This window comes from Eucyclogobius newberryi, unplaced genomic scaffold (assembly GCF_026437365.1).
Source record: "Eucyclogobius newberryi isolate DKJ021-1_F unplaced genomic scaffold, fEucNew1.0.hap1 SCAF_4, whole genome shotgun sequence".
Classification (NCBI taxonomy): Eukaryota; Metazoa; Chordata; class Actinopteri; order Gobiiformes; family Gobiidae; genus Eucyclogobius; species Eucyclogobius newberryi.
Genome location: NW_027316056.1, coordinates 31951313 through 31976192, shown reverse-complemented (window position 1 = coordinate 31976192; position 24880 = coordinate 31951313). Strand labels below are relative to the sequence as shown.

Below are 24880 nucleotides of genomic sequence, written 5' to 3'. Positions count from 1 at the left end.
TCGCAGAGGATTGGATCGATAAAAGATGGACGGGCAGCAAATCAGTCCAAATGAGGAAGCTTGACGTGTTGTCAGTCTCTGTCCTGCTTGAGAATAAAGATAGAGGTTGCAAGAGAAAAGGAAATCGTAATGGCGTGAATGTGCTATTTTTCTGGTGTGGGGTCCGCTAACTATTGGTCTCTTTAGTCAGTTTACCGGTAATGTTGAGAAAAATGTATGCATTTTGCATTCCTGTGTTTTTACTGCTCAAAAAGACCTTGAAAAAGAGGATTTCTTACTGTATTGTCACCTGTTTGTCTTTATGGGATTAACAGATCATTTCGATGCCTCACTGTGGAACTTTCTAGGACCTTGGTGAAGCAATAACGTCTCCAGTCATTTCATGGTAGTCGGTCCACTCCTGATACTGTTTATTATGTGCCATGTACCTCATTTATTCCATGAGAAGTTCATTTCCGACTCTAAATCCACTCACATTCACGTTATAGCCATCATTGACATTTACCAGTATCATGAAAATGTTTTGACGCACGAGCTAGATTTTCATTCCTCAGACAAGTCCTGAAATAAATCTATGCTAAATGTTTAACTATAAAATGTACCAAAATATCCTCCAATATCGCTCATGTTTAATTTATCAAATCTTTTTAAATGGTGCTAAAGCAATCGGTCACCGCAGACGAAGCGTCCCGGGGTTTGCGTGGCCCTAAATCACGCGCTTCCTCCTCATATGCGTCGCGGCTCTTGCACTTCCAGGTTATTTCCCAGCGACGGGGCAATATTGGAAAACGGTAGCCTGGTCTGTTATTGCGCCATCTGTCTTCACGGCCGCTCGGAATCCGCACGTCGACAGATGTGCTTTGCGAGTTGTCCAGCGACGCGTCCGATAATGAAGAATGAGGACGGTGGTGTAATGCGTTTTGTTTTAACAGTTCATTTTAGACAAAGCCCGGGGGGGTTGCCAGCCCCTTGAACGCGCCCTAAGTGAAGGAGGTAACGCCAGCTCTTGATTTATCTGCAGATAAAAGTGGAGGTGAAAGGAACACTTGCTGCGAGCCAATCAGTGAGTTATTATTGAGGCGAGGTGTATGCAAATGTTCCTTTTAAGAGTAGTGGGCCGTTGCTTAGCGATGAAAGAAAAGAATGGGAGAGGCCAGTAGGATACTTTTATTGCCTGTTGTACACCTAAGCGATGTGCTAATGAGTTCATCCCTTGTATACTTAGGTTTAGTTTAACAAATGACTGGACTCAACAGATTCACTTTATGTATATAGAGGGGGAAGATGTATAGAAAAAATTGATTTTACCATTGTTATTTTGGAGATTTTCTAAATTAGATGGGGTAAAAAGTGATATTTCTAAAAAATGTTGGGGTAATTTTGTGGTCAATTTCTGTTTCGTGTTCGACTTTAGACTTACAGGCCCACTTCTGCACTTTCCTGATGCATTAAAATATTGTTTGCAAAAAAAAATCTAGACGTACATTTTTGCCAATATATCCTACATCCGCACTTTCACGGAACAAAAATAATCAATTGTTCAATTTAGTTTTCCTTCAACGTTCCATTGCCTATATCCACCCTCCTTCTTCAGCCGTGTTGTAAATGTTCAAGATTAGTAAGATATTCAGACTGTAGCGTTTTATTCTTCTCATTTTCACACTCAAAGCCGTCTCGCATGATGTGCATTCGTGCTTCGACTTGTTTGATCGCGGAGGCGGCGGCTGTGACTGTGCTGTGGGCCTCCCTTCACCTGTTGGTCCTGGGTCTTTGCGCGTCACTCCGCCTCAGTGAGGCCTGTCAGTCTGCGAGGAGGCGCACACAGACTACAAAGGCTGCGCGCCGTTCACTGGAGCGGCGCGTGTCCTTGGTGGAGCCTGCCAGCAGATGTCGGCTAAGATGGCAGCTAAGATGGCAGACCCGCCCGCGCGCACCAAAAGAGAATATTTAACCACATCGCACTGGAGGGCTACTCGTTTGGTCGTTGTGGCGCCAATTACAAAGAGTGTATTCAGACCTATTTTAGTATAGACAATCCAGGTATTACCGTATTTTCAGGATTATAAATCGTACCTTTTTACGTAGTTTTCTGAATAACTGTTAATATGTTACGTTAACATACCAGACACTTACCACAGTTTCATCATCACGTACACATATTCATCATGTTCTCTAATATGTTATTATTTTAAATTGCGTTTTCAGATGTTCTTGGTCTTGGATTTTATCAAATAAATTTCCACCAAAAATACGACTTATACTCCAGTGCAACTTATATACGTTTTTTTCTTCTCTATTATGCAGTTTTGGGCTGGTGCGAATTATTCTTCGACTTATAGACTTATGGGTAAAAATGTAGAACTTATTTGAAGACAACAAAACTTTTAAAATCTATGCATTAAAATGTTGCTTTTACGTTGAGCGCTGCTGCCTGTAATCTTTGAATCATCCTGCTGTATGATAATGAGCTGTCCCGACCTTCAAACACTCTACTGTAACCTTTTCAAAGCTGACTCTCCACTTTCAGAGTTCAGGGGTCCCATCCATTTTAATATAAGGGCATAACACTGCACGTTTTCATAATCCAGAATCTATTAGCAGATATTAGCACGTGTTAATGATATTGAGAGGATGTTGGGGAAACTAGCACGCTCTACGTCCAAGGTCCTACCAAAGAAAGCTAATCTTTCACAGATGAAAATACTAAATCCTCCAATGCCGGTTTCACTTTCTTCCCATGCACCATTTTGAGTGGGCTCTAATCACACTGGGATTTTTGGTTCTTGAACGCAGCTCTTACGGCTTTGAAAGGCTAGAAAACCCTTGCATCTATCCCTCTCAAAAAGATGAGAAGTGAAAATTGAATGCATATAAAATGATATACCGGACCGTGATGGGACTGTTAAACTTTTCCTGACGCACCCCGGTCAGGTTTTTAATGTGGGAGTGACAGACTTGCCTGGATTTGTGAATTTTATATGTCGTTTTTGCTGTTGTAGTTCAAAAGCAGCTTATTTTCTTAGTTTGAGACAATTGAATCCTTTTGGAATTGGTGTTATTTTTTCTTAAATAACATCCTTCTTCCATTTAGGCAACATAGGGATGACCTATTATATGCTGATCAACTCACCTTCAACAGTGACTTGCTCATCATAGGGTTTGCATAAGGACACTCCATACATTCCATTTTATAATCTATGCCATTTAGTCAATTATTCACCAAACACACACTGGCCTTTAACTATTGTTTTTTTTTTCTTTGTTGAATGTAGGCCATCGTTATTTTATTACTTGGTTTACGGATCCGCCGCACTTAGATGATTGATTTCCACAATATTTTTTATAAAGTACTGCCGTCATCGAAAAATAGCATTGAATGATATATAAAAAAGCGGTATTAAGTCAAAAGATTAGGGTGCGTGAAGCAATTTTTCGTCAAAATCCTGCGGGAGTCATTTATTTTGGAAAGCATTGTTGTGACGGAGCGGCTCCGTCCAGCGCGCGGCCCCGACGAGAGCGTGCGCACCAGTTTCCTTGTCTGCTACGCGCATTTATACATTTTTAACCCGTTTACCACATTTTCTCCAGCGCGTTTTGCTGTGACTAAGGCTGCACACTTAGAAGCGTCAATTCTACCGATGCAAAACACGCTAAATCTACTGTTACATGCTCCTGCGCGTCGCGTCCCCCCCCCACCCCCCCTCCTCCCGTGGTGCGTTTTGTGCTTACCCGCAAGAAAACATCTTTTGAAATTGAAATTATATTTCGCCCGCCTGTTCAATATATTTCATTTAGAAATCTGTAAACCAAATAATAAAATAACAGCCTTATTACTATTTTTATTTTTTTAACTGTTATTTTCCTGCTCTTTGGTATTGCCATCACATGTTTCAGAGATTGAAATATGTTTGATATGATGCAACGTGGGATTTTAGTAGTCAAGTGTTTCCTACATCAGAAATTGAGTTAGAGCTCCATCTACTGGAAGCAGACTAATTTACAAAGTAGAGATAAACAAACCTAGCTTGCCCCCAACAGGAAAAATTTGGAATTGAATGTTTTTATGAGGCTCAGAGGGGTGCGGTCTTCCTGAACTGGATTAAACTAGCGTGAATGAAGCTAAATACAACTCCAGGTTTGTTCTTAATGAGGGAACAATGTTAGACCGTGGTATTAATCTTAGATACAAAAGCAGGACGACCCACAGCAGCGCAGCGAGCTTCGATCGTTGCCCCGTAGTTAATGAAGTGATCCACACGGCGGGCGCATCCTCGTTCTACTCCACACTCTATAAACCCCTCTGCGTCTTATCGGCTGCAGTCAGGAGGGTCACATGTTGTACACTTCAGCAGAACTCACCCTTTCAACCTGGCAACCAAAGCCCACTGGATTTACACAGAAAGCATTAACTGCACGTGGAGACGGAACAGACCAGAGAGGCAAACGTTATTGAGCAACGATTTCCATAACTGCAGTAATCAATATGTAATCTAGTGTGGTTAATGGGGATGAATGTGGCTCTTTGTTGCTGAGGCATTATCTATAGAAGCCGCATTGTCTCTCGAGTGTTTTGCTGTCGGTCGCTCTGGAAACCTCTGATGAGGCCTGCGTTTCCACAAAGCTATGTAAACTGTGACATCATGCAAGCGCTGCATAATTTAGAGCGTCTGACACGGATATGGCACAACCCTGCAGTTCAAGTATGATGTTTATTTAGTAGTACTTTCCGTCATTCCGCCTCAGTCGATGATCGGTGTTGTTTTAGATAAGATGCATGCAGAGATCTCAAACTTCAAAACACAATCTCAAATGAAATGTATTGTAGTGTTTTGTGGATTATGAAAGCACTTGTGTTTGAATTGTGAACGCAAGCGAACCAGAGAGGGGACCGAACCAGGAAGTGACCATGAAGCGAGCCTCGCAGGATCAAAACAAACTCCTGTGTGAGATCGATAACGGGGAAAAATGACACGCAGAGGTCGTGCACACGTGGGGCAGGTCGTGCGCGCGTGGGGGCAGGTCGTGCGCGCGTGGGGGCAGGTCGTGCGCGCGTGGGGGCAGGTCGTGCGCGCGTGGGGGCAGGTCGTGCGCTGCGCGCGTGGGGGCAGGTCGTGCGCTGCGCGCGTGGGGGCAGGTCGTGCGCTGCGCGCGTGGGGGCAGGTCGTGCGCTGCGCGCGTGGGGGCAGGTCGTGCGCTACGCGCGTGGGGGCAGGTCGTGCGCTGCGCGCGTGGGGGCAGGTCGTGCGCTGCGCGCGTGGGGGCAGGTCGTGCGCTGCGCGCGTGGGGGCAGGTCGTGCGCTGCGCGCGTGGGGGCAGGTCGTGCGCGCGTGGGGGCAGGTCGTGCGCGCGTGGGGGCAGGTCGTGCGCGCGTGGGGGCAGGTCGTGCGCGCGTGGGGGCAGGTCGTGCGCGCGTGGGGGCAGGTCGTGCGCGCGTGGGGGCAGTTGTACACATCGCCTCTACAGTCGAGGGGTGGAGGCGTCTTTCTGCATTTAGTTTGATTGATAAAAGTGCATTGTGAACAGGACCTTCTCAGAGGAAGATACAAAGTTGCAACTTTGGTCCCCAATCGAACCAAGTCTGCTTAAATTTGTATTGTAACTGTGACCGGAGTTGCTTTCATTTGCTACTCTTTCCTCCAAATGAGGCGTTATTTCAACTAACATTGAAAAAGGCCTTGAAGTTTGAAGTCTGACTCCTATATGCCATACTGCTCCAATAGAAAGGTGCCACAAATGTCCTTTTCTTGCTGATAAGTAAAGGCAATTATACAATCTGAAGAAAAGCTCAGACATTTGCTCTTAAACAGCAGCAGGAACGAATAGTAGACGTCCCCTTCTTTCAAAAGGTCACAGCACATTCATTTCACCTGTCTGCCTTCTCCCTCAAGGCAAAACCAAGGGCACCAAGGACCAAATCCCAAATGTGGCTTTCTTATTACTTGGAAATCTATGCATATACTGTGAGATCTGACAGGACTTGTGTGTGTGTGTTTTGCAGTGCTTGCGGACACTGGTGGGCCACACGGGCGGCGTCTGGTCGTCCCAAATGAGGGACAACATCATCATCAGCGGATCCACGGACCGGACGCTCAAAGTCTGGAACGCCGAGACCGGAGAATGTATCCACACCCTGTACGGACATACCTCAACTGTGCGCTGCATGCACCTACACGAGAAAAGGTACCTCCCACCGGGCATGCCTTTGTCAGTTTGAAATAACAAAATATGTCATTGCTTTTATAGCAATGTAGCTTTTGTCTGTAAACAGTGGTGCAGCACTGTGGAGACGGCAGACAGATGGAAAGACCTGAAATGTAATATATTTGATATGATCGTTTATGAGTGATAATTATAGCCGAGAGATATAATTAGTTTCACGTAATCAGTTCAAATGGGCTTCTTTAATGTTACTGTTCAAATTAGTTCTGATATTACCTTGTGAATTGACATTTTCATGGCACACTTTGCAGCCAAAGCACAGTTTGTGACAAAAACATCAACTGCACATGCGCAGTACTATATCCAAGTCTATAATAGTTTTATTAACGCGCTTTTTCATGATTTTAACACCAAGACGAGTGTTTTATATTATGTCGTTGCATCACCGTAGCTTAAGAAAATGAATGGATGCAGTTAATTTTTAACTCCACTTTTCATGTTTGGTTGAACTTCTAATGTAGACTTATTTACTGACTCCGTGTGCAGTGACCATGAGGTAATTTAGCCACCTTTTACACTTCTAAACCAAAGTACATTGTAACTAAACTATACCACTACTACTTAACTATAAATATGAATACATTGAACAATAATAGTCCCAGTAAGTTTGGGTTTGTCAGGTTGAAATGCATGTTTAAAATGAATACAGTGACACAAGCTGTAGCTCTAAAGGCTAACTAGCTTGCTAAAGTAGTCAGCAAACCTTTAAGATTTACTCATGTAACTATCCTGTCCAGTTTTTGCCTTTGAACAACTAGAACAAGTGTGTTTTAGCCGTTTTTTCATGTCAGTCTTACAAATTATGGAACAAATATTTCATTTCAATTAGATATCGAGCTTCTGCGCGGTATGCTATCCAATTACTTTCTAATTCACCTGGGCCACGTCCAAAACCACTTTCAATCCCGTCTGTTTACATTTTAATATGCAGTTGGCGTATCGTAATAGATGATATGACGAGCTAATGGTTTCTTAATGTGACTTTGTAGAACGCTCTGAGTGCTATACGTTCATTCGGCCAAGTACACAATGGGACCGCATATCGTGCTACTACAGGACACTAAAAGACTGCGACCGCGCCGGGCAAAAGAGCGAGTCCAAACGGGGGGCCGCATCTGTGCCCGATCGAGCGTGCGGTGGCGTCTTGGAGGTGAAACAGAGCCCGAGAAGCTCGCCCCATTCTCTCTCCATGGCACTCCGGAGAGTCTGAGTGCTCTTTCCGCTCGAGGGCCCGCCGAGGTTTTGTGTAGCACTTGATTTCTCCACCAGAGCCAGTGCTTTGGAGCCGCGGGCAGTCGCTCAATAACACGCCGGAGATTTCTATCCACTTAATGACCGGGGCCATTGGCGAATCAAGACGCTGCACTGCGAGAAGCTAAAGCTAATACTGCGATTTGAACATGGAGAGAAAACGTCGTCGCGAATCATCACCACGTACGTCACTTCAGGGCAAAGGAAAGAAAAAGATGCAATTTTTTTTTTAATCAATGTTTTGTATTGCGTTTCTAATGTTATTGGAACATTTTAATCAACTTTTTTGACACAATATTACGCTTTAAATTACTTGTATGACTTACTTGTAACAGAAAGAGAGACTAAACCGAGACTAAATTGAGAGTTAAAGAGGAAAATTACTAAAGAATTACTTTATTCAAGGCCACATTTTCTATGGATTTCTGAATTAATGTTTGAATATAATTTTTCCAATATTGATCTGATTTGGCGTCAGATTATACCGTATTTTAAGCCTATAAGTCGCACCTTTTTTCATAGCTTTAGGGTGCGACTTATACTTATATTTATACTTATATACTTATACTCCGGAGCGACTTATATGTGAAATTATTTGTTATTTTCACACTTGCAACCGCATTTCATACTCCAGTGCAACTTATATATGTTTTCTTCTTCTTCTCTATTATGCATTTTTTGGCCGGTGCGACTTATACTCCAGAAAATACGGTACTCAGAACATAGAACTCTTGAGTAAACCAGGGGAACTCCACGCTTAAAGTTCCGTCCACAAGTATCTGAGTGTGTGTACGCAGACTTGGCTTTCCATCATTTCACATTTACATAAGACGTGTTTATACCAGTCAGTCCAAGCCTGTTATGATTTATAAGTCTTTAATACTTTAAACCCATTCATTAAGATTGTATTTACTTAAGCCATCCAGTAAAATTAGACCAGTTCCTTGTCTTCCTTCTTGTAAATACCCGTTTGACTGACAGTAATTGCCGTCATAATGTAACGGTGAAGTCATTTTGCCCGTGGGTGTTTGGTGTTTTCTCCTCTTCTGCCCTCGGGTGAACACTCTGTACGTTCAAGTGCAACACGACTGTGACGCTATGGGTGTCTGTCTCATTGTTGTGTCCGTGTCATTGTTGTGTCCGTGTCATTGTTGTGTCCGTGTCATTGTTGTGTCCGTGTCATTGTTGTGTCCGTGTCATTGTTGTGTCCGTGTCATTGTTGTGTCCGTGTCATTGTTGTGTCCGTGTCATTGTTGTGTCCGTGTCATTGTTGTGTCCGTGTCATTGTTGTGTCCGTGTCATGGTTGTGTCCGTGTCATTGTTGTGTCCGTGTCATGGTTGTGTCCGTGTCATGGTTGTGTCCGTGTCATGGTTGTGTCCGTGTCATGGTTGTGTCCGTGTCATGGTTGTGTCCGTGTCATGGTTGTGTCCGTGTCATGGTTGTGTCCGTGTCATGGTTGTGTCCGTGTCATTGTTGTGTCCGTGTCACTGTTGTGTCCGTGTCACTGTTGTGTCCGTGTCACTGTTGTGTCCGTGTCACGGTTGTGTCCGTGTCATGGTTGTGTCCGTGTCACTGTTGTGTCCGTGTCACTGTTGTGTCCGTGTCACTGTTGTGTCCGTGTCACTGTTGTGTCCGTGTCACTGTTGTGTCCGTGTCACTGTTGTGTCCGTGTCACGGTTGTGTCCGTGTCATGGTTGTGTCCGTGTCACGGTTGTGTCCGTGTCACTGTTGTGTCCGTGTCACTGTTGTGTCCGTGTCACTGTTGTGTCCGTGTCACGGTTGTGTCCGTGTCATGGTTGTGTCCATGTCATGGTTGTGTCCGTGTCATTGTTGTGTCCATGTCCGAGTGTGAGTGAAACGCTCTGGCCTCACCTCTTCTAATATGTATGTTAAAGTCAAATGTGGTATATACCGTTTAAGTTATTTTGCGCGCTGCAATTACTGTTTCACAATAAAGTAGTAAATATGAAGCACTTTTTTGACGTAACAAATCAAAAGCGAAGCCTCACGAACAGATGTCTTACTTTATTACGTCTTTATTAATGCTCAGTAAACACAGATTTTGCTCCAATATAAGTAATTCACAATGTTGATGGTTGTGTTTTATCTCTCTTATTGATAGATGGAATATTCAATTTAATTTTGTCCTAAACACAAATACTAGTGCCTTTTACTACAAACAATTGTCAACTTTCTTCTTCCAAAGCCTGAAATCTGCTCCAAACCACATGTTTTTACAGAAGATTAAGGCAAATAATTAACAATTAGAGATTAAAGTTTGATTAAAATTCTATTTCCTGCACAGGCCTTTGTCTCATAAATGACCTGAATTATGTGATCATTTTTATTATAAGAAGCTTCCTAATTGTGTTGTGTTGCTTAGGTGATAATAACAATAGTCTCCCCCTCTCTCTCTCTCCTCCTCCCTTCGTCTCCTCCTCCTCTCGTCTCCTCACCTCTCATCTCCTCCTCCTCCTCTCGTTTCCTCCCCTCTCGCCTCCTCCTCCTCCTCTCGTTTCCTCCCCTCTCGCCTCCTCCTCTCTCGTCTCCTCCTCTTCTCGTCTCCTCCTCCTCTCCTCGCCTCCTCCTCCTCTCATCATCTCCTCTCTCGTCTCCTCCTCTCTCGCTTCCTCCTCTCGTCTCCTCTACTCTCGTGTCCTCCTCTCTCGTCTCCTCCTCCTCTCTCGTCTCCTCTACTTTCGTGTCCTCCTCGCTCCCCTCCTCTTCTCGTCTCCTCCTCCTCTCTCGTCTCCTCCCCGCTCATTGATCTCCTCAGGGTGGTGAGCGGCTCTCGGGACGCGACACTCCGGGTGTGGGACATCGAGAGCGGTCAGTGTTTACACGTGCTCATGGGCCACGTGGCGGCGGTGCGCTGCGTGCAGTACGACGGCCGGAGGGTGGTCAGCGGCGCCTACGACTTCATGGTCAAAGTGTGGGACCCGGAGACGGAGACCTGCCTCCACACGCTGCAGGGGCACACCAACAGAGTCTACTCTTTACAGGTGCAGAACCACATCATTATCACCACATCACTACATTATTTACTTTGACTGATGCAGGATTCAAAAACGCGGCTGATTTTCTTCTATTACTAATGTTTTTACACTTGGGCTGAAATAGAAAAGTCGTTTTTTGATCAAGCGTAATCATTATCCAGACGATACAGGCGCTAAAACACTTATGAAAAGACCTTTTTTACTATGACGATGGCATTATTATATCAAAACGTACTAAACAGTTTGATATTTTTATCAATAGAATACTTAATTTGTAAATATTCTTTATAGAGAAGCCTTCAGTCGTCAGATCTCACCCTTTATTTGGTCGGTAATGTATTTATTACCGTGTACAATAGAAATAATTGTTTGACGGGTAAAATAATCCTTAGTGACAGCGCTAATTTGTGCACGTCGACATTCATAAACTGTCATTAGCTCTTTATATTCTACATATTCTTTGACACATTGACACTTGAATATTGCGTGTTTCCAGCTTTTATAGACTTGAACAGCTTGTTACTTTGCTCCTGTTTTCATTTATCTGGGAAACTCTTCAGTGGGAAATTTACTGCTAATTCCAAGTTTTTTCAAATGTCAAAAGTACAAACCACAGTGTTCCTCAAACACTCCCTTTGCAGCAGCGCATCCCACTCAGATGGGCCGTTCCCTTGACCCCTCGGACCCCCCCTGACCTCTGCTCTTCCCTAACTCGATTTGAAAACGCTCCGTCGTCCCTCCGGTGGTCTCCGCGGTGACGGTGGCACTTTCTCTGGGGTTATAACCTCCTTTGACACGCTTTATTGACTTTAAGGCTGTGTGATACATTGGAAAGTGTCGTTATTGCCATTTCGCCGTCCGCACGCTCTAAGGCCAACTTATTGGACAAATAAAGTAGAAAAGTATGAATAGCACAATACTAAACATTTTTTACTTTAAAAATGAACTCTATGTTCCCTTTTTCTCATATTGAGCTAAAACTAAAACGCCCATATATTGAACATTTTTAGTGCAGTATAATATTTGCTGTAGAAAATAGCATGATAAACTATAATGTTGAAAATGCTCTTGTTGTTATTATTAGTAGTAGTAGTAGCAGCAGCAGCAGCAGCAGCAGCAGCAGCAGCAGTAGTAGTAGCAGTAGAAGCAGCAGTAGAAGCAGCAGTAGCAGCAGTAGCAGCAGCAGCAGCAGAAGCACCAGCAGCAGCAGAAGCACCAGCAGCAGCAGCAGCAGAAGCAGTAGCAGTAGAAGCAGAAGCAGAATTAGCAGCAGCAGTAGTAGCAGAAGCAGCAGCAGTAGCAGTAGCAGTAGTAATACTTTATTTCTGTAAATGTGCCAATATTAGCTGTAGTTTAGCTAGTTTCCAACTGTGGCTATACACAAAACATACATTTACATTATATACAGTACCATTAGGATTAGCCCTGCATCATCTAAATGCAAATTATTATTTAAAAACATGTGCTGAATTACATAAAAAAGCAGAGCCAAACACTCATGTGCATTAGTTTGTAACTATTATGAGTCGTGGAAGGACTTTTTCAACCCTCCACAGCTCAAATATCATCATAAAACTAACAAATAATTCCCCACTAGTGCAAAGAAAAGTACCCACCATAAATATTAACCCTAAAGAGAATGTTCCTTTTCTCACTTATTGAACGTAATTATAAGAGCGTACTAAATGACTACCCGAGCACTGAACCTTTGGACGTTTGTGCTCCGCAGTTTGACGGGATCCACGTGGTCAGCGGCTCGTTGGACACGTCCATCCGGGTGTGGGACGTGGAGACGGGGAACTGTATCCACACGCTAACGGGGCACCAGTCTCTGACCAGCGGCATGGAGCTCAAAGACAACATCCTGGTGTCGGGCAACGCCGACTCCACCGTCAAGATCTGGGACATCAAGACGGGCCAGTGCCTGCAGACGCTACAAGGTCAGTCCAGGCTTATACCGGGGCAACTCAAGGCCCGGGGGCCAAATCTGGCCTTCCAAGCCATTTATTCCGGCCGACAACCCAATTTACAAATAATGTTTTCTGGTTTATTTCCTAGTTCGCACTAGCTTAGACACTGTTTAGTCCCTGTGTGATTCACCTTTAGACCTGTCCTGGGTCAGACCTGGTTGGTCCTAGTCTAGTCCTAGTTTAATTCTGGTTCAGTACTGGATGGGTAAAGCAATTTATATGTTAATTCTCACAAAAATCGTATCTATCTCTTTGTTATTTTATTATGTTAACAACTTAATTTTCTGAAACAGTGTGAGATATTTTGTACGACCCAAAATGTTGCCGCCGTGGTGGCGTGTTGTGCAACTCCGGCCCAGAGGCCTTGGCCCGCCCAAAAATCTGTCCCTCAGGAAAATAAAGTGGACTAACCCTGGCTTATACTCTGACTCTGGTGATTTCTAAAGTTTACATCATTAGAGAAGTCTATGATCTCGAGTCTCAAAATAAGGTTTACTTTATTAGATCAAGACTATTTAAACATATAGCTCAAGGAAATGTAAACCTTTTACCTATAAACTCTTTGGGTGAAAATGAGACCGCAGTGTGAGCTCTGCGTCTAATTACAGAGCTTTGTATTCTCCCTGAACCAGGAAGTGCGCTGTTAGCATGCTAATTGTTGTTCGTTTTACTGTGACGGCAAAGCTGGCTCGGGCCTCTGTTGTATACTTATTATACAGTGTTGTTTCTACACCCGCTGAGAATAATGAGCTCAGAATGCATTATGGGCCGAAGAGTATAAGATTTTAATGCCGTAAAAATCAAGTTACAGCGCATTTTTTATTGTTTTGGAGAACGTGAGATAAAACATTTGCCCTACAGTGGGGAAATTCTACCGTCACGACTGCATAGCTTCATTTTCAGGGCAGACTGCTTCACGGCCAGACCTCCACGCACTCCAGACCTCCACGCACTCCAGACCTCCACACACTCCAGACCTCCACGCACTCCAGACCTCCACACACTCCAGACCTCCACGCACTCCAGACCTCCACGCACTCCAGACCTCCACACACTCCAGACCTCCACACACTCCAGACCTCCACACACTACACACTCCAGACCTCCACACACTACACACTCCAGACCTCCACACACTCCAGACCTCCACACACTCCAGACCTCCACACACTACACACTCCAGACCTCCACACACTACACACTCCAGACCTCCACACACTCCAGACCTCCACGCACTCCAGACCTCCACACACTCCAGACCTCCACACACTCTACACACTCCAGACCTCCACGCATTCCAGACCTCCACACACTCCAGACCTCCACACACTCCAGACCTCCACACACTCCAGACCTCCACACACTCCAGACCTCCACACACTACACACTCCAGACCTCCACACACTACACACTCCAGACCTCCACACACTACACACTCCAGACCTCCACACACTCCAGACCTCCACGCACTCCAGACCTCCACGCACTCCAGACCTCCACACACTCTACACACTCCAGACCTCCACACACTCCAGACCTCCACGCACTCCAGACCTCCACACACTCTACACACTCCAGACCTCCACGCATTCCAGACCTCCACACACTCCAGACCTCCACACACTCCAGACCTCCACACACTCCAGACCTCCACACACTACACACTCCAGACCTCCACACACTCCAGACCTCCACACACTCCAGACCTCCACACACTACACACTCCAGACCTCCACACACTACACACTCCAGACCTCCACACACTCCAGACCTCCACGCACTCCAGACCTCCACACACTCTACACACTCCAGACCTCCACGCATTCCAGACCTCCACACACTCCAGACCTCCACACACTCCAGACCTCCACACACTCCAGACCTCCACACACTCCAGACCTCCACACACTACACACTCCAGACCTCCACACACTACACACTCCAGACCTCCACACACTACACACTCCAGACCTCCACACACTCCAGACCTCCACGCACTCCAGACCTCCACGCACTCCAGACCTCCACACACTCTACACACTCCAGACCTCCACACACTCCAGACCTCCACGCACTCCAGACCTCCACACACTCTACACACTCCAGACCTCCACGCATTCCAGACCTCCACACACTCCAGACCTCCACACACTCCAGACCTCCACACACTCCAGACCTCCACACACTCCAGACCTCCACACACTACACACTCCAGACCTCCACACACTACACACTCCAGACCTCCACACACTCCAGACCTCCACGCACTCCAGACCTCCACACACTCTACACACTCCAGACCTCCACACACTCCAGACCTCCACACACTCTACACACTCCAGACCTCCACGCATTCCAGACCTCCACACACTCCAGACCTCCACACACTCCAGACCTCCACACACTCCAGACCTCCACACACTCCAGACCTCCACACACTACACACTCCAGACCTCCACACACTACACACTCCAGACCTCCACACACTACACACTCCAGACCTCCACACACTACACACTCCAGACCTCCACACACTACACACTCCAGACCTCCACACACTCTACACACTCCAGACCTCCACGCACTCCAGACCTCCACGCACTCCAGACCTCCACGCACTCCAGACCTCCACACACTCCAGACCTCCACGCACTCCAGACCTCCACGCACTCCAGACCTCCACGCACTCCAGACCTCCACGCACTCCAGACCTCCACACACTCCAGACCTCCACGCACTCCAGACCTCCACGCACTCCAGACCTCCACACACTCCAGACCTCCACGCACTCCAGACCTCCACGCACTCCAGACCTCCACGCACTCCAGACCTCCACGCACTCCAGACCTCCACGCACTCCAGACCTCTACGCACTCCAGACCTCCACGCACTCCAGACCTCCACGCACTCCACACACTCCAGACCTCCACGCACTCCAGACCTCCACACACTCCAGACCTCCACACACTCCAGACCTCCACACACTCCACACACTCCAGACCTCCACGCACTCCACACACTCCAGACCTCCACGCACTCCAGACCTCCACGCACTCCAGACCTCCACGCACTCCAGACCTCCACGCACTCCACACACTCCAGACCTCCACACACTCCAGACCTCCACGCACTCCAGACCTCCACACACTCCAGACCTCCACGCACTCCAGACCTCCACGCACTCCACACACTCCAGACCTCCACACACTCCAGACCTCCACGCACTCCAGACCTCCACGCACTCCAGACCTCCACGCACTCCAGACCTCCACGCACTCCAGACCTCCACGCACTCCAGACCTCCACACACTCTACACACTCCAGACCTCCACACACTACACACTCCAGACCTCCACACACTCCAGACCTCCACGCACTCCAGACCTCCACGCACTCCAGACCTCCACACACTCTACACACTCCAGACCTCCACACACTCCAGACCTCCACGCACTCCAGACCTCCACACACTCTACACACTCCAGACCTCCACGCATTCCAGACCTCCACACACTCCAGACCTCCACACACTCCAGACCTCCACACACTCCAGACCTCCACACACTACACACTCCAGACCTCCACACACTCCAGACCTCCACACACTCCAGACCTCCACACACTACACACTCCAGACCTCCACACACTACACACTCCAGACCTCCACACACTCCAGACCTCCACGCACTCCAGACCTCCACACACTCTACACACTCCAGACCTCCACGCATTCCAGACCTCCACACACTCCAGACCTCCACACACTCCAGACCTCCACACACTCCAGACCTCCACACACTCCAGACCTCCACACACTACACACTCCAGACCTCCACACACTACACACTCCAGACCTCCACACACTACACACTCCAGACCTCCACACACTCCAGACCTCCACGCACTCCAGACCTCCACGCACTCCAGACCTCCACACACTCTACACACTCCAGACCTCCACACACTCCAGACCTCCACGCACTCCAGACCTCCACACACTCTACACACTCCAGACCTCCACGCATTCCAGACCTCCACACACTCCAGACCTCCACACACTCCAGACCTCCACACACTCCAGACCTCCACACACTCCAGACCTCCACACACTACACACTCCAGACCTCCACACACTACACACTCCAGACCTCCACACACTCCAGACCTCCACGCACTCCAGACCTCCACACACTCTACACACTCCAGACCTCCACACACTCCAGACCTCCACACACTCTACACACTCCAGACCTCCACGCATTCCAGACCTCCACACACTCCAGACCTCCACACACTCCAGACCTCCACACACTCCAGACCTCCACACACTCCAGACCTCCACACACTCCACACACTCCAGACCTCCACGCACTCCACACACTCCAGACCTCCACGCACTCCAGACCTCCACGCACTCCAGACCTCCACGCACTCCAGACCTCCACGCACTCCACACACTCCAGACCTCCACACACTCCAGACCTCCACGCACTCCAGACCTCCACACACTCCAGACCTCCACGCACTCCAGACCTCCACGCACTCCACACACTCCAGACCTCCACACACTCCAGACCTCCACGCACTCCAGACCTCCACGCACTCCAGACCTCCACGCACTCCAGACCTCCACGCACTCCAGACCTCCACACACTCTACACACTCCAGACCTCCACACACTACACACTCCAGACCTCCACACACTCCAGACCTCCACGCACTCCAGACCTCCACGCACTCCAGACCTCCACACACTCTACACACTCCAGACCTCCACACACTCCAGACCTCCACGCACTCCAGACCTCCACACACTCTACACACTCCAGACCTCCACGCATTCCAGACCTCCACACACTCCAGACCTCCACACACTCCAGACCTCCACACACTCCAGACCTCCACACACTACACACTCCAGACCTCCACACACTCCAGACCTCCACACACTCCAGACCTCCACACACTACACACTCCAGACCTCCACACACTACACACTCCAGACCTCCACACACTCCAGACCTCCACGCACTCCAGACCTCCACACACTCTACACACTCCAGACCTCCACGCATTCCAGACCTCCACACACTCCAGACCTCCACACACTCCAGACCTCCACACACTCCAGACCTCCACACACTCCAGACCTCCACACACTACACACTCCAGACCTCCACACACTACACACTCCAGACCTCCACACACTACACACTCCAGACCTCCACACACTCCAGACCTCCACGCACTCCAGACCTCCACGCACTCCAGACCTCCACACACTCTACACACTCCAGACCTCCACACACTCCAGACCTCCACGCACTCCAGACCTCCACACACTCTACACACTCCAGACCTCCACGCATTCCAGACCTCCACACACTCCAGACCTCCACACACTCCAGACCTCCACACACTCCAGACCTCCACACACTCCAGACCTCCACACACTACACACTCCAGACCTCCACACACTACACACTCCAGACCTCCACACACTCCAGACCTCCACGCACTCCAGACCTCCACACACTCTACACACTCCAGACCTCCACACACTCCAGACCTCCACACACTCTACACACTCCAGACCTCCACGCATTCCAGACCTCCACACACTCCAGACCTCCACACACTCCAGACCTCCACACACTCCAGACCTCCACACACTCCAGACCTCCACACACTACACACTCCAGACCTCCACACACTACACACTCCAGACCTCCACACACTACACACTCCAGACCTCCACACACTACACACTCCAGACCTCCACACACTACACACTCCAGACCTCCACACACTCTACACACTCCAGACCTCCACGCACTCCAGACCTCCACGCACTCCAGACCTCCACACACTCCAGACCTCCACACACTCCAGACCTCCACGCACTCCAGACCTCCACGCACTCCAGACCTCCACGCACTCCAGACCTCCACGCACTCCAGACCTCCACGCACTCCAGACCTCCACGCACTCCAGACCTCCACGCACTCCAGACCTCCACGCACTCCAGACCTCCACGCACTCCAGACCTCCACGCACTCCAGACCTCCACGCACTCCAGACCTCCACGCACTCCAGACCTCCACGCACTCCAGACCTCCACGCACTCCAGACCTCCACACACTCCACACACTCCAGACCTCCACGCACTCCAGACCTCCACACACTCCAGACCTCCACACACTCCAGACCTCCACACACTCCACACACTCCAGACCTCCACGCACTCCACACACTCCAGACCTCCACGCACTCCAGACCTCCACGCACTCCAGACCTCCACGCACTCCAGACCTCCACGCACTCCACACACTCCAGACCTCCACACACTCCAGACCTCCACGCACTCCAGACCTCCACACACTCCAGACCTCCACGCACTCCAGACCTCCACGCACTCCACACACTCCAGACCTCCACACACTCCAGACCTCCACACACTCCAGACCTCCACGCACTCCAGACCTCCACACACACCACACACTCCAGACCTCCACGCGTTCAGACCTCCACACACTCTGAGCGCGTTCAGACCTCCCCACACTCTGAGCGCGTTCAGACCTCCCCACACTCGGGTCCATTTGCATTCTGTAAACGACTGCAGCAGCGAGAGGAAACAAACACAACAAAGCGCTGCATCCTGTGGCCTGGGCGTGTAATAACCGTACGCGCTGCACTTTGGGCTAAACGTGCGCCTGCTGCTCGCTGACTACCCTCTCATTCTCTCTTAAATACTCCCAACTCCATCAGCGCCTCACGGGACGTCGCAAAATCCCTCTAGAACGTCGAACGTGGCGAGCAACAGCGACCATCCCGCCCCGCCTCTAAACAACCCCATTAGGAAAACCGCTCGAACAAAAGGATGCCCTGGGAGCAACCGGGAGGGGGCCAGGGAGAAAGGGCGGGCTCGTCTCGGGATGAAGAGGGCGGGGGGTGGGGGAGGGTAGTACCAGGCGAGGGTCGGCCATCTTTGTAGGTCACGTAATTGGGGCAGCGGACAGTTTGAGCTATTCATTAGCGTGTTTTGATAAAGACAATGGGCCGCTAGGTAATGACAAGACACTGAGCTTTGTTGTGCTAATGCCACGGTTACGGAGAGCGGGGGGAGGGACGACGCAGCCTTTGAACCGAGCGCAGATCTAAGAGAGTAGATGGGGACGGCGTGTTGACAGACGGACTCTGATGTGCTCGTCTGAAGTGTTTTCTTTTGTTTGACGCGACAGTTTAAGCGGCTAATGGCGCCGTGTAATGGGATCGACCCAAAGTGTAAGTGTTTGTATGAGAACGCTGTAGCGCCGCGGTAACCGGTGCACACGAATATACAAGCCTGTTGCGGTGTATATATACGGCTACCTGGCTCACTGTACATCCCACTGCTGACGTGCCATATCATTTGACATACAAAAATAAAAACGCACAAATTAATGACGTCACTATAGCTAATGTTTGTGTTTTGCAATAATTGCGAGAATGATTTAATGATTATTCATGATTACGGAACGGTAAAATTCTCTAGTGTATGACCAGCTTTACAAAATCCAACTTTCTACTATGTAAAGTTATTTAAAGTACATTTTTTGCCCATTTTTGCCCCACACATGGTCTTAAAATGCCTTATTTTTTGTTGGCACGATTATTTTATATTGTGACCAGAATAACCACATTTATAGAATAACCAAATATTATTGACATTCCTACATAGAATTCAAATTAAAGCTGTCAAAAATAATTTCAAAATACCTATATGCTACCAGTAACAGATACTGAAAGTAATATCAAAACTATAGATGAGAAAATATTTAGAACAATAAAAACATAAACAAAGGACACATATACAATGGAGCAATAGTTTTAGAATGGCCATGATCAGAACTAGTACAAGAACACATGGTTTTATTAAAGAAACGATCATTTCTTAATTGTGGTATCAAAACTGGTGTAGAGTATATCACGATTCAAGAGTATTTTTGATTTAGTTTTGAGTACAGTCATGTGATCTTGTAACCCGATACATAGCCCGCGGCGAGCTTGTTACTCGGCGCCACTTGTCTCCAGACGCACAAACCTTTCCTTCACCCCGATTAATTTCATTTCATTTCCGGGCGCTCGGGGGGAAATCTCCAGTCCGTACACGCCGCACAAACACTGCCAGAGCCTCGCATGAGTCAGCTCGGACGCCATCTTGACTTTGACTGTGGCCGACTGTGTACACCCAGGTCCTGTCTCCTCCTGCACACTGCCCCAGGTCCTGTCTCCTCCTGCGCACTGCCCCAGGTCCTGTCTCCTCCTGCGCACTGCCCCAGGTCCTGTCTCCTCCTGCGCACTGCCCCAGGTCCTGTCTCCTCCTGCGCACTGCCCCAGGTCCTGTCTCCTCCTGCGCACTGCCCCAGGTCCTGTCTCCTCCTGCGCACTGCCCCAGGTCCTGTCTCCTCCTGCGCACTGCCCCAGGTCCTGTCTCCTCCTGCGCACTGCCCCAGGTCCTGTCTCCTCCTGCACACTGCCCCAGGTCCTGTCTCCTCCTGCACACTGCCCCAGGTCCTGTCTCCTCCTGCGCACTGCCCCAGGTCCTGTCTCCTCCTGCGCACTGCCCCAGGTCCTGTCTCCTCCTGCGCACTGCCCCAGGTCCTGTCTCCTCCTGCGCACTGCCCCAGGTCCTGTCTCCTCCTGCGCACTGCCCCAGGTCCTGTCTCCTCCTGCGCACTGCCCCAGGTCCTGTCTCCTCCTGCACACTGCCCCAGGTCCTGTCTCCTCCTGCACACTGCCCCAGGTCCTGTCTCCTCCTGCACACTGCCCCAGGGCCCCTCCATAACCTCCCGTCACACGCTCGGTTCTGTCTGCACCCACTTATACAGTCCTGTTTCCAACCGACACCGCTCTCCGCTTCAGGTTCACATGTTCATGGTAAAGTTGGCAGCACTAGAAGGTGATCGAGTACTGTACTGTATTTCTACTTTGTAATGAAAGTAGCTGCCGTCTGTGTTTGGGGTCTCTTCAGTTTTAACCCGCTTTTCCAATTATGTAGCTGGTTGCGTCAACGCGGGAACCTCTGACGAAGGGGGACACCTTTTTTTTTATTTTATTTTTTTTATTTTATTTTATTTAGAACAATTCATTTTGACTCTCCTTTTAAATACTCAAAAAACTCACTTGTCTTCTGAGCAGCCTAATTATCCATCACAATGAGTTTATACTATATATTACACTGTATCTTGCGGTCACAGTAAAGCTAACAAACATTAGCATGCTAACGGCGCTCTTCCTGCTTTGCGTGGACTAAAACGCCCTGTAATTAGATGCAAACAACGCACAGTAATCGAGTTACAAGCGGCTGAAACAATGCTGTGTATCTGTGCTGAGGCAAGACACGTTTGACTGTATCGTGTGGACAAAAAGTGGTACTGCACCTTTAAATCGTAGGTTAAAGGGATGATGTTTCGCACCAAAGTAGTTGAAACGGCAGAAACAATGTCTCACTAAAAACCCCAGTCCAAAACATTCAACATAAGCTTTGTTTTCTGAAGTCAAAACCCAAGAAGTACACGCAGTACTCCTCTAAAACGTCCCCTCAGACCGTCCCTCTGACCATCCCTCTGACCGTCTGCCCTCTTGTCTCGCAGGTCCACACAAGCACCAGAGCGCCGTCACGTGCCTCCAGTTCAACAAGAACTTCGTCATCACCAGCTCGGACGACGGCACGGTCAAGCTCTGGGACCTGAAGACGGGCGAGTTCATCCGCAACCTGGTGACCCTGGAGAGCGGGGGCAGCGGCGGCGTGGTGTGGCGGATCCGGGCGTCCAACACCAAACTGGTCTGCGCGGTGGGCAGTCGCAACGGCACGGAGGAGACCAAGCTGCTGGTGCTGGACTTTGACGTGGACATGAAGTGAGGCGGACGCCGCGGTGGACGTGGGACAACACGACAGAGGGAGCGGGGAGGACAGAGGGAGGGCGGTGGTCTCCTCCTCCTGGCACGGCGGGCGTCCTGTCCTCTGCATCCCCCCCCCCACGCCGTCCCCCCGGGCCACGCGCCGCTGACCCTCCGCTCTTGTCGGGGGAGGCCGGGCGGGACACGGGCCAGGGGTCTCGCTTCTGATCGGATGTGAAGAGAGTAGGAAGCAGGAACTGAGTGACGCTACTTCCCGGTTGGGTTTTAGCCTCATACGGACTTGGTTTTATCTCATGCCTGACAGATTTGGACATGTACAGAGATATATTATTTTTTAAAGCCACCTGTCGACGCCCACAAACACTTCCACTGGCTCTGGCGCCGAGTGAAGACACAGTGTGTACACAAAGAGATTGAGGGAGATGTTCCAGATGCATTTCCACCGTTTATGTGCTGCTTGTTGTGAAAGAGTGAAAGTAGAAAGACCATTGGCTGCCAACCCGAGGGCGGGGCCTGGAGGCGGGCTCGCTTCTCGTCACTCAGTTTCTTCACGTTTTTTCCCACTTGGTTCTATAGGTTTTCTTTACAGTGTCTCACAACCTCGACTGTGAATTTCAAGGACGTTTCATTTGATTTATCACGAGTTTCCTGTTCTAACCGTTTCAGTCTTTACCGTTGCCAATAGGAACCGATCCCAGTATTAGAACCTGCTCGCTTTAGGTTTGCTGTCACGATGTCACAGGGTTATTTTATTGGAGTTACTTGTTTGTGTTGTGCACATGGTGGGTGTGTAGCACGTGGATGCTGTGCAGTGCTGTTCTGAGAGGAACCACAGCTCCTCTGCGGTCTGCCTGCAGCCCCGCCCCCTCCGTGTTTCCCCAGTGGCCAAACTGTTTCTATGCTGCTAGTCCAATGGAAAAGAGATGAACTTTTACTTGCTGTGACGTTTTAGTCCCAGGCAAAATTCCAAATTGAACTGTTTGGACGTAAAGTCACAAAACTAAAGTTAACATCAACATTTTGGTTTTTAGTTTGTTTTTGCCGCTGAAACTTGAGCCAACCGTGCCTCTCCGAGGCTGCGCAGAGGCGTGGCACCTGCAGAGCGTGGGGGGTGTACACTGTTGGAGTGTGAGTGCATGTGTGTGCGCGCGTGTCATGGGCTACTTGTAAACACATTCCTGGGGACAACGCTCTTTCAGCCTGTTCTTTGGGGAAATGTACAAATGCTGTGTGAAGCAGCCACAAAAACAAAGAGAAAACTCTGGGCTGTGTGTGAGAGAAGTGTCGTTCTTGTGTGATCGTTCATTCAATGATGTCTGAAGCTACAGAGGAGAGCGGCGCTGGAGCCACCGCTCCACGTGCTGTCGGACCACCACAGAACACAACTCTGTAGCCAAACAAACCCTCTCAATCTCCAAGAGTCACAACTCAAGATGAACTGTGAAAGTGGTATAACACTGTATATTAAACAAGAAAAAACAATCGCTCTATCTCCTCTTGTTGTTTAATTTATGATCTGGTTTGCCAATCGGATTTGTCACAGGTGTTTTAATTTTTCAGTTCATGTAAAACTGCCTGGCAACAAGAAAACAGTCAGAAAAAACCTTAAAGGGATTGTGTATTGTTTGATTCACTTAGAATTTTATTTTCTTATAACTTAAGTGCAATAAAAATGTGGGTTTTTCTTTTTCATTTCAAGCACATCGGTTGTCTGTTTTTGTTTCCCATAAGAAGGATTCGTCCACGTTAAATAAAGCAAAGGATTCTGCTTATTCAGGGAGCAGAAGTCACAGGATTCACAAGCACATTACACATGAGCAGAGGCGCTTTTCTACTGCGATTACAGCTTATATATAGGTTAAGTTCCTAATGACCAATCATCGAATAGAAACGAGATATGATTTGACCAAAATAAACAAAGATACGACACAATAATCACACTATAGTCCTAAAACCTGTGGGGCATATCAACCTTTATATTCTCTATGAAAGTATTCATTTCTGTTCTTTGGAAGTGTATTGTCCGAGGTTATACAAGTCCGTAATGTCCTAAAGCTTTTATACGGATACTGTAACATTTAAACGTTGTCGGCAAATGAACACCATCTTTACTGTAAATACAAGTGTAATATTCCCACTGCCTGTAAAGAAGAAGCCCAAGTCAAACCAGCAAAAAGCCTCTGGGGTCAAAGTGCCCTAAACTGCGTCCACCCCATAAACGGCACCATAACGACACACTTAAACCTCTGTTTACTACTCGCCGGCGCTAATCCCCGCTCGGCGCCTGCAAACTGAGCAACTCGCCCGTCCCAGTTCGAACCGCAAAAACACACAAAGCGGTCCCACACACGAGCGTAATCTGGAGCATTCAGAAGCGGCGAAGCACATTAATCTGCCCCCACACAAAACCGCATCATTACAGATTTAATCCCTTTATTAATATTGCGGTTAAGAGCGGCTAAGCTCTTGCTAACGCATATAAGCCGCTGTCCTTTTGCACCGCTCTGTGTCTACAACGCCGTGACCGAACTGGCACTGTA

General features: G+C 48.5%; 1 protein-coding gene across 4 annotated transcripts in view; it reads left to right on the top strand.

The window, feature by feature from the left end:
- The window catches only part of fbxw7 (F-box and WD repeat domain containing 7), a 127195-nt gene extending 103154 nt beyond the window's left edge, over positions 1–24041 (top strand). For all 4 annotated transcript variants that reach the window (XM_072463983.1, XM_072463984.1, XM_072463985.1 and 1 more), the window contains 4 exons: positions 5999–6180; positions 10248–10473; positions 12197–12407; positions 22073–24041. In XM_072463983.1, the coding sequence (XP_072320084.1) occupies positions 5999–6180; positions 10248–10473; positions 12197–12407; positions 22073–22341 (888 nt within the window). In that variant the 3' untranslated portion in view covers positions 22342–24041. The remainder of the gene's footprint in view (positions 1–5998; positions 6181–10247; positions 10474–12196; positions 12408–22072) is intronic.
- Positions 24042–24880: the final 839 nt, after the last annotated feature.